Below are 11,042 nucleotides of genomic sequence, written 5' to 3'. Positions count from 1 at the left end.
TACCCTGAGATGTTTCTACTTCACAAAATAAAACATGTTTATTTCTGTCCTAGTGTGATTTTTATTTACCTGTTGGGTTATAGCCACAGAATAGTAATCAACATTGTACAAAAACAACTAGCTAGGTAAAAGTTCTCATAAAACTAAAGACGTTTTTTCCCATGCATTATTTTACTTGTAGGAAATTTCTTTTCTTACTAAAAAAAATTCCAGTAAGATGTATCCCTGTTACAGTGTCTGTAGCTTCAAACCATGGCTCCTTGTTCTTATGAATTTCATCCCCTCTTGCCATCATTGCTATTAGAACTACATGCAATCAAGATTCTTCCCAACTCTTTAAAATCCACATTTAAATGCAGCCCACTACTTTCTGTATTACAGAAAACAGACCTCAAAACCACCCTTGAAACAGTACTTGTATAAGGTAAAAGTTCTTCCTGTTTACTAAGATGACCGTGACATAGAAGACCCTGGACCCGGATAATCTGTGGAAGTCTGAGTTCAAACTTGGCCTCAGGCACTTAGCTCTATGAATGCAGGCAAGTTACTTAATCTGAGCAATAGTGTCCTCACCTGCAAAGTGGGGATAATAATATTCTAGTCACTATCCTAACATGCCTGTTGTGAGGATCAAAGGAGAAAGTGACTGAAACATTCTGCAGACCTTTAAGTGTGACATAAATGTCAACTATTGTTTTTCACCAGCATTCACAGGAACGTGCACTTCTGTGTACGTCAACGTTTTAATGGAGGCCACTTCCGTTATGAGTTTAATTCAAACGTTGGCTTTACATCGATCTAATCCAAAACATCACAGGTCATAGGACTAGGGTTCATTAGTCCAATCCTGCTCATTTTACAGGTGAGAAAATGGAGGTTAAATAACTGGCCCAGGGTCATATAAGCAGTAAGCATCAGAGGCAGCATTTGAACTCGGTTTTTCCAATTCTTTTTTTTTTTTTTGGTTAGGCAATGGGGTTAAGTGACTTGCCCAGGGTCACACAGCTACTAGGTATTATGTGTCTAAGGCCAGATTTGAACTCAGGTCCTCCTGACTCTAAGGCCGGAGCTGTATCCACTGTGCCACCTAACTGCCCCCGGTTTTTTCAATTCTCCCACTTTCTGCTTTAACTACTTAATGATTCTTTAGGATTGCTAAAATCAGCTCAATCTGCACATGCCCCAAAGTATAGACAAAAGGTTTTACAGGAGCCAATGTAGACATGAAAAATGAGAGACCAGAAGACGATTAGTCCTTTCCCTTGAAGGCCTCAAAGTCTAGATGAGAAAAAATCCAAAGTACAGACAGCTTCACGTTATCTTGCCCAAATGAGGCAGAAGTTGGGTTTGGAGTAATGTCCTGTACTCCTGAATCCCATTCACGACTGTTTGTGTACGAGATGATGCTGACTTTTCTAACAGCTGTGTCCCTTAAAGTAATCGTTCCTAAGGCCACTTTACTGTAGAATACTTGTGACAAGAACTTGGATGTAATGGTGCAAACACGAGACTGGAAGTCAGAAGACCTTGTTTTAAATCTTGGCTCCTGTGACTTCCATGTCACTCACACCACCTCCCCTGCCTTGGTTTCCTTGGTTTTTATAAGATTAGGAGGTTGGACTAAACGACCCTTGCTAGCTCTAAATTATGATTTCATACAATTCTCCTTAATTTCCATTCACGCTACAGTTTGGAAAGCTACTATAAAAATGATACATCTGGACACTAGTGCCTATTGTCATTTAAAAAAGAAACAGTCATGGTACTTGCAACAAGTTTTATTGGTCTTTAAGTTACATGAACAGAACAAAGCTATTAACACATTAAAATAAATTTAATTTTACTTATATTTAACAGAAGAAAAAGAAACTCTGAAGAAAACTGAAGGAACTGATGAACCTCAGATAAATGTTTCTTTAAAACAAGAGAGAAAAGTTCCTAAAGGACTCCTCTAAAGTTAATAAAAGATTAAGAGAAACATTAAGAGTTTGGGGTTATTATGCTGTTTTATAAAACTACATGTTTCTTAATGGGCACACGTTTAAATATCCAGGTTGTGAAACTCAGTCACCTGTCCAATAAAACCAGAAGACATTACTAATGGTTAAACAGAAAAAAAATGCCTATTTCTTTAAATAAAGAAACTGAACAAAGCGCCAAATCTAAGCCCTAAGATGACTTTCCATAAAAAGTCATTAGGGAAAAGCTAATTTGTAACCAACATATTCTATAAAAAGTGATAGATTGTTTTCAAGTAAAAAAACAAACAAACAAACAACAAACACCAAAGGGAAAAGATGATCACTAATACCTATTGTCAACCCAAAGAGATTACACGGGAATTCAGAGTATCAGTCGGTCCTCGCCTCCCTCCTGAATTACCTGACCAATGGAGGTTTGGTTTTGTTGTTTCAGAAAGCACTGTTTCTTACACTCCATCAATTGCTCAAAGTCACGCCACATTTTAGCTTGCTTCATATTGGGACCATGGCTTTCTCGTACAGTTTTTTGTTTTTCCCGAAGTTTCTGGTACAAAATATCAAGGATAAATGAATCTAAGTAGAAGGACAACTTTTAGTCACACGAATATACTGAATTTCACACATTTGACTACTAGGCTAAACTCTACCCAGGATGTCGTAGGATTCATCAAAACTGAGATCACTGAAATAAGCAACAATTTTAATTGTAATGAGATACCACAAATTTAAAAATGAAAGTGTTGACAGAGAGTATATCTTGCAGAGGAGCACAAGCGAAATATTCAGTGTGAGCCTAGAAAACGAAAATTCTCCAAATAGCTTTTGCTAGAAAAAGGGAAAAGGTCTAATAATAGGCAACAAAAGGAAATGTGGAGATAAGCAAAAAATCTCGATATATACTGCTTTTGTTATCAAGGACTGGAATAACTTAAAAATGTGGCAGTGGCAGTTTTTAAAATTACTGGTTACTCAATAAATGCTTATGGAGTTGCATCAAGAACAAAGAATACAAACATGTATATGATAAGAACAATCAAATTACATCTTGTTTCATTATTGTGTCTAGTTAAGGGAGAGACAGGAAGGTAGAACAGAGTTGACTGAGAAGTGTTCAGAGATACAAACACAGAAACCCAAAGAAATGCATTATAGAAATAACAATATAAAGAGAAGAAGAAAGATCAGAGGAACACAAGGGAGAAACAGAGACACACATTTGTAAAGACAGAGAAAGTGTTTAAGAAATAAATATATTCCAGACACTTGACATTTACTAGCTGTGTGACCCTGGGCAAGTCACTTAACCCTGACTACCTCACAAAGAAAAAAAAGGAAATAAATATATTCTAAGAGAGACAGGGGAAGTCTAGAGAATGAGAGTGATTTGCCTAAGGCCGTGCTGTCTGTTGGTGGCAGAACTGGGCCAGAACCTGTCTCCAAACTCTCATTCCAGTGGTATTTCCATGTCCCCATGCTAACTCTTAATGTTACCTATGACTTTTTTAATACATTTAGATAATTTCTAATGACAACAGGGGCTAAAATCTTTCAGTTTCATAGTGCTGATAATGCTATAAACACATTCAGGGCCTGATTCTCAAGACCTTTTCTACTGATCTCTTGGTCATTTCAGTGCTCAATGATTCCTCTACCAGAAGGTGGGCAAGAGAAAAGAGTGCTGGGAACATTCAGGAGAGTAAATATTATTTTCAGTAGCTCTGACAAAGTTCTGATGGGGAAGAAAGATGGAATTAATGAATATATTAGTTTTGGGGTTATTATGATTTGTGTTAACGGATTAGTAAACTAATTGAGGACTGTCAATACATCATTTCAAGTCTGGACCAGCTGCTCATTGTGTCATTATTCGGGGGTCTTTCAGAAGGCCAATGTAGCCTTAAGGGAATCAGCTAAGGACAGAGCTTCTGCCCACACCCTACACGGCGCTCTCCAAACGCGGACTCACAGCGCGGTCTGAGCACTGATAGTCTGCGCGTTGGTAGACAGGTGGTCTCGAATGAATGCGTGTTCTTACCTTCCCAAGATTTTCTTGTTCAGCAATACTCTTGGTATACTGGTCCCTAAGGAGCCAAGACAATAAGTTAGCTTCAGTTTCTTTGAACTGATTTGCTCGTGTAACTCAGTAACATTAACAACTCGATCTCAAAGTTCTACGTAGTTTACAGTGCTTACACATGGAAGTAGTGTCCCCTTATAGTATTTTAATAGTAAGTACTTTTATCTTCCTCAACTTTGTTTAGTCCCAGGAAATGGTAATTTAAGGAGGAAAATAAAGTTACAAATATTTTAAAGAACATTTTGTGATTTCATGGGTGTGGGGAACTCCTAGTCAAGAGACTTCCTCTGCTGAATGATCTATATCCTCGACTCGCCTGTCCTGCAGTCTTAGACAGCTCCCAATCGCTAATCAATAAGCCCTTTATTATCTACTACAACATGTTGCCTCTCACAGAAAAATGAAGAGAATGAATATGTTCAATACTGTTTCTGTTTAATCTTCTTTTTTTAAATAGAAGTTTATTTTCTGGGTTTTTTTTTTTGGCTAGGCAATGGGGTTCAGTGACTTGCCCAGGGTCACACAGCTAGCAAGTGTTGAATGTCTGATGCTGGATTTGAACTCAGCTCCTCCTGACTCCAGAGACAGTACTCTATTCATTGAGCCACCTAGTTGCCCCTTGTTTAATCTTCTTTTAAGACAACATTAACACATTCCTGTAAATGTCACTTCATAATTTTAAAGAGATTTTAAAACAATTTGTATTTAAACAAAGAACCGATACTGTACAAGCATATATTGAACTGCTTTTACATAGAAGTTCCACTACAATTGAATATGTGCTCATCGCAAGATGAGGCTGCCAATGAGGTTTAAAATGGCTTGATATAGGAAGGGCAAAGGAGAACAAAGGATGTGGGGTTGGGACAAAGCTATAGATGTCCTGGAAGACCCAGGCAGATACTGGGGCCCCACATCTGGAATAAACATAAGACTGGAATAATTGGGTTTTTGCTATCTTTGATCAAGAGTATGTTATTGTATTTTGAATAAAATAAAATTCAGAAAACAATCTGGGGAATAAAAAAAAAAAGACTAGAGCAGTCTTGGGTGAAGAAAGATGGCTACTTAACAAACAGGGAGGCAGACCTGGCTGGAACAGTGACAGTTAAGAAGATACAAAATATTGGATCAATCAGAAGTACTCATTAAGTACCTACTATGTACAAGGTCCTGTAGTAAGGGCTGAGGATATAAGAACGAAGAATGATACAACTGAAGATTAAAATGTGTAGGAAGAATGAATAGATGTGAGGCCAAAATGCCATAAAAACTACAGATTGGGGATATTATGTAATGACCACAATTATATATCCAATCTGATAGCCAGCAGGATGTTCCCAGCTCTACTGCTCCTACAGTATAATGTGCTATAAAAAGTTGTGTAGGATGGTGCAGTCCATGCTCCAATGGTATGGGCTTGGCTAATGTTAGTAACTCAACTCTTGTTTTTACTTCTGTAAATCAGTAAACAAGGTCACGTAGCGTGCTAAAGTTCAAGGAAATACTGGGAAAACCAATTGGAAACTGTTTAATGTTGAGAAGGTCTGTAGTAACTAAGAGTGGGGGTGCAGAAGTAAACCACAAGTTCACTGGGTTCATTTTCCATCTACTGAATTAAAACTAGGTAACAGCAATAATCATGTTACTGAATGTGGCCACTTTTAGACCACGGCTCAGTTAAAGCTATTCTTGGAGAGTAAATATTACATGAAAACAATTCACGGATTGTGTTAGAACTATGAAAAATCTGAATTCAGACAGTGAAAAGTTAAGACCTGCATTTGAATCTCAGCCTCACTACTGTGACTTTGGGCAAGTCACTCTACCTATGTCTGTTTCTTCATCTAAAAATGGGCATTATAACATCCGTATGACCTGTCTTGTAGAGTTATTGAGGGGAAAGCACTTTGTAAATATTAAGAAACAACTCTGACTTGTTATCATTAATTACTGTAGATTTTTTCAGTTTCTCAAAGGGCAAAAATTCTTTAAACACGAACAACAGCAACAACAAAGAAAATTATATCCTTTTTTTCAAAATAAAAATTGGGACACTAGACACAAATTTTAAACCACACTAATCGCTTTCATCTGTGGTTGTGCCAGAAAAAAGCTACAAATCTTTGACATTTTTTTCAAGTGTCTCTCAATGTTTCAATGTTCTCATATATAATTCTACTCTTTTTTTTTTTTTGGCTAGGCAATAGGGTTAAGTGACTTGCCCAGGGTCACACAGCTAGTGTCAAGTGTTTGAGCCCTGATTTGAACTCAAGTCTTCCTGCATCCAGGGCCTGTGTTCTATCCACTGCGCCACCTACCTGCCCCTATATAATTCTACTCTTGACACAATAATATTTTGGGGGGGAAGAAAACCAACAAAATGGTAGGAAATTATGATAAAGGAATGAAGTAAAGCATCTTAACTGGAAAACTGATCAGAAAGTTCAGCAGTAACATTTTCTTCTTTACTATTTATAATGACAACATTGGAAGGAATGTAACTTAATTTTTAAAAACTTTCTATTCTTAGAGGCCAAAATTAACTTTTCACATTCCTTAGCATTGACCATGCAGATTTGAGCTGAGTTGACATTCAATAAAGACATCTGAATAAGTACATTTTTGGTCCCATATGTTATAGCCTTAGGAAAGTACTTGTTTTATAAACAGTATACTTTGAGCCCCTCTTAAATTCCCATGCAAATTAAAAAGATATTTAAATTCTGGAAAGAAACCCTGTTTCTTAAGTCCATTACCTTTCTAAGAAAACTATCACTTCAAAATTGCTGCCATATGGATGAAGACAAAAGAACCTTACTCTAAATCTGGAAGGTCAAGGCAAAATAATTATTTTTGGAATGGGAAAACTTCAACTTATTCTGTCGACAACTCAAACAAAACAGCTCGTGTTTATGCTGTGGTTTGCTTATCATACTATATTCCCAGCATGTTCAAGAGCTGAACAAAGCCATGCAAAGGCTACTAGAATTTGTACTTATTTTCATTCTTCACCACAATTTATTGGGTATTACACATGGCAGGTGCTCAATAAAATTTGAATGTTGAAAGTGCTGCCACTTCTGGGGCACAAAGCAACAGCCAGGTAGGCAACTGGGGCTTTGCCCACAAGACATGTGTCCAAAGAAGCAAAGCTCTATGCTTCCAAAAGGTTTTCAATCAGGAATAAGATGGATCCACAGAAAGGAGAACAAAGCTTGGATCGTGATGGCATTAAGAAGATATCCCCAACCAGCTGCATGGGGCTATGATTTCCTTAGTGCTGCCTGAGTTGGTCCAGCTCCAACTTGAGACTACCATTTGGTGGGCTGGAAACACGCTACTTTAAACCAAGTTCCCCTGAATTATCTTTGAGACTCATCACTCAGACAAGGTTTTACAGAAATGAGACCTGGAAGAGACCTTCGGGACGCTCTAGTCCCACCCTCAGAAAAGAATACAGTACCAAGAGATCTTCGAAAGCAGGCCAGACATGTGAACAGAAGAGTTTATTAATATTAAGCATTTACTCTGGGCCAGGGGAGTGCTGGGGACCTCTGCCTCTTATCCCAAACTTCTAGGCTTTAAAATCCTAGAGTAGAATTGCTTTTGCTTCTAATATGAAATCTGCAATCTCAATTTTCCTAGTACGTATTATAAGTGGAATGATTTGGGGCATGAGAATTTTCCAGTGATTTTTAGGATATGACTATACAACAAAACAATTGGTCAATTCAGCAAAATTTAATTTTTTTAAAAAGGTTAAACCAGCAACTGAACAGAATGGACAACTGAGCAGAACTATTTGAACAATACGCAGGAACAAAACAGTAATGCCCAAAATTTACACCTGAACATGCCCATTTCTGAACTAAAGACTTTCCTAACTGAACTACACTAAGGAAATCCAGTAGTCCAGAATGAAGTTGTCGGGAATAAGAAATAGACTCGCCTAATGGCCTTGCGTTTTTCCTGCTGATCGGAGGAGACGTAGGCTTTCAGCTCGTCAGTTGCACGCCGCAGCTGTACTTCTAGATTCTAAATGGAAACAGAGAGCTTTGAAGACCCTGATGATGAAAACTCTCTCCAAAGTTTCTAATTCATTTTCCCTTATCTTACCTCAATCATGCAGTTTGTATAATGGTATCGACTTTCTTCTTGAAGACATTCTTCCCGAAGCCCTCTAACTTCCTACAATGGGATAAGAATGGGCAGCATTCTTCAACACGTTAAAAAGAAACAACCTTCTCTTTCATTAAGCTTAGCTTAAAAAATACAATTTTCTAACAATTTTTCCTTTAGTTATCTTAACTTAGCTGAAATACCAACAGATGCTATCTATGTATGTAAGGACTTTCAAGTGTACATGGTTTATGACTATGGAGAAAGCTGTGAGTTTACTCCAAAACACAATGAAGCAAAGACTGACATCAAAGTGAGAAGAAAGGTCAAAGTTCAGAAGATAGCTGGCTGGACGAAGACTCTTCCACAGGTAATGGATTCCGGCCCAACATAGCAAAGGAGAGTGAACACAGGAAGACTTGGGCAAATGAGCACGCCAACCGACCATGGAAGAAATACGTACCCACCAGCAGTACAGGGCTGCTGGAGGACGTGTTTTATAGCAGGAGGAGCTACTGCCATTAATGACACTTTATGCGGTCAAAACCATTGTCCTCACCTGCTCAAGTTTGGACCGATTACTCTCCAGACCTGCTGCACAGCTGTCATACTGCGTTTTCTTTTCCTCACACTCCTGTGTCAGTTCCTGGTAGGAAAAGGGCAGAGAACTGTGAAAATGAAAACTAGGATTCAGCTTTAAAGCAGTACCTGCTATTATTAATCCTGTAACTGAGCCTTAGACTCGGAATAGTTTCTGTAAACCCAGGGGACATATGAGAATCATTACCGATGAGGCAGTTACTCAAGTCGCATATTAAGAGATCAGTTTAATAAACAACATACAGACTTTCTTCTAATGTTTCTATAATGTTTATTTAGTGCCATCACATTTGGCTGGCTTGTGCCACTCAGCAGTCATAAAGATTTTATGCTTTAAATCTGATAAGCTCATCATGTATACAACAAAGACCAATACTAGGGGGGAAAAAGCACCATTAAATATTAGGTTACTTAGGGTTTTGGAGGGGGCTCACAGAAACATCACCTTAAATGCATTAGGAAAGATTTGAAGTACTAGTAAAAAACATACTCTACTTTGCAGAATACATTTTAAATTATATTTAGAACTTTTCTTTCCAAAAACAAGATTTTATTAATGAAAAATAAGAAATCTGTCAGTTATGTTCAATGGACCATACTTAAACTTTTAGTATGTTAATTTTCCTTGCAATAAAAACCTGTGCCTCATGTGTTCAATATTTCTCCCAATGGACATTAATTCTAATTTCCAACTTGACAAGCATTTTATTGTAGACCCAGATCAGCCATTTCTATTTCCCACATTTGTCAACTTCTCCTATTTTTCTTTCTTTCTTTTCCTTTTTTCCTTTCTTTCTTTTGGAGACAATTGGGACTAAGCGACTTGCCCAGGGTCACACAGCTCTAAGTGTCCGACATCACACTTGAACTCAGGTCCTCTTGACTCCAGGACTGGTGCTCTACCTACTGCACCACCTAGCTGTTTCCCTTTTTTTCTTTTTTTTGGCTAGGCAATGGGGTTAAGTGACTTGCCCAGGGTCACACAGCTAATAAGTGTTATGTGTCTGAGGGTGGATTTGAACTCAGGTCCTCTTGAATTCAGGGCCAGTGCTCTATCCACTGTGCCACCTAGCTGCCTCTCCTATTTTTCTTCATAGTCCTTATCTCTAGTTGTCTTTTGAAAATCAAATTAGTCAATGGCTTATCTATTTTATTTTCTTCCCTCCTCAAAAAAAAAAATCCTAGTTTTTAAAAAATAACTTAATGATTGGCTTTGTTTTGCTTTCAATTTTGTTAATCTTTTCTCTGATTTTCAGAATTTCTATTATAGTATTTACTTGAGGTTATCTAAATTTTTTGTTTTCTACATTTTTAGCTCCATGCCCAATTCTTTGATTTTTTTCTTTTTTTTTGTTGATGAAAATGTTTAGTGATATACATTTTCCTCTAATGATTACTTCGACTACATTTCCCAAATTCTAGTATGTTATCTCATTGTTGCCATTATTTTTAATGGTAATACTTACTGTTTCTAAGATTTGTTCTTTGATTCACCAGTTCTTAAGGAGTAATTAATCTAATTGATGTTTAATCCTTTATCCAACATTCCTTATTAAAAATAATTTTTATTACATTGTGGTCAATAAAGGATGTTTATTACCTCTTTTGTTTTTATGAGTTTTTTCTATGCTCTGATCTATGGTCAATCTTAATAATAATAATGTTAGCTCACATTTATATAGTGCTTTAAAATTTACATATGCTTTATATGTTTTCTCATTTGCATTTTTATAATGGTGCCATAACCAAATGAAAAATACATAAGCTCCCTTTTATTTCCATTCAGTAATGTGAGAGATCAATCATATCTAACTTTTCTAAAAGTCTGCTCAGTTTTTTAACTTTTCTTGTTTATTTTTATTAGATTTGTCTAGATCTGAAAGGGATATATTAAAGTCTCCCACTATTATAGTTTTATTATTTCTGTCTCCCTGTAATTCATTAGCTTTTAGGTATTTAGATGCTATGTCATTCAGCGCATTTATCTTAAGCACTGATATTGACTCACCGTCTAGTGTACCTTTCAGCCTAATGCAGTTCTATTTATTTCTTTTAATCAAGTCTATTTTAATTATTGTCTGATCTGAGATTATGATTGCTTTCCCTGCTTTTTTAAGTTCAGCTGAAACATAGATTTTGATTATTTTAACTATGTAACTTTATGCTTCAAGTATGTTTCTCATAAATGATATTTTGTTGGATTCTGGTTTCTAATCTCTTCTGCTATCCTCTTCTATTTTATAGGAATGTTCATTACTTCT

At 36.8% G+C, this 11,042-nt stretch overlaps 1 protein-coding gene across 1 annotated transcript in view; it reads right to left on the bottom strand.

Annotated features, from left to right (window-relative positions):
- Positions 1–1,762: 1,762 nt before the first annotated feature.
- Positions 1,763–11,042, bottom strand: part of IFT81 (intraflagellar transport 81) — a 72,720-nt gene continuing 63,440 nt past the window's right edge. The window contains 5 exon segments of the mRNA XM_020970272.2: positions 1,763–2,526; positions 4,018–4,063; positions 8,012–8,097; positions 8,179–8,250; positions 8,741–8,827. Of these exon segments, the coding sequence (XP_020825931.1) occupies positions 2,344–2,526; positions 4,018–4,063; positions 8,012–8,097; positions 8,179–8,250; positions 8,741–8,827 (474 nt within the window). The 3' untranslated portion in view covers positions 1,763–2,343.

This window comes from Phascolarctos cinereus, unplaced genomic scaffold, assembly GCF_003287225.1.
Source record: "Phascolarctos cinereus isolate Bilbo 61053 unplaced genomic scaffold, phaCin_HiC Scaffold_4;HRSCAF=312, whole genome shotgun sequence".
Taxonomy (NCBI): Eukaryota; Metazoa; Chordata; class Mammalia; order Diprotodontia; family Phascolarctidae; genus Phascolarctos; species Phascolarctos cinereus.
Note: the sequence above shows the minus strand (reverse complement) of the source record. Positions and strands in the feature narration are given on the sequence as shown.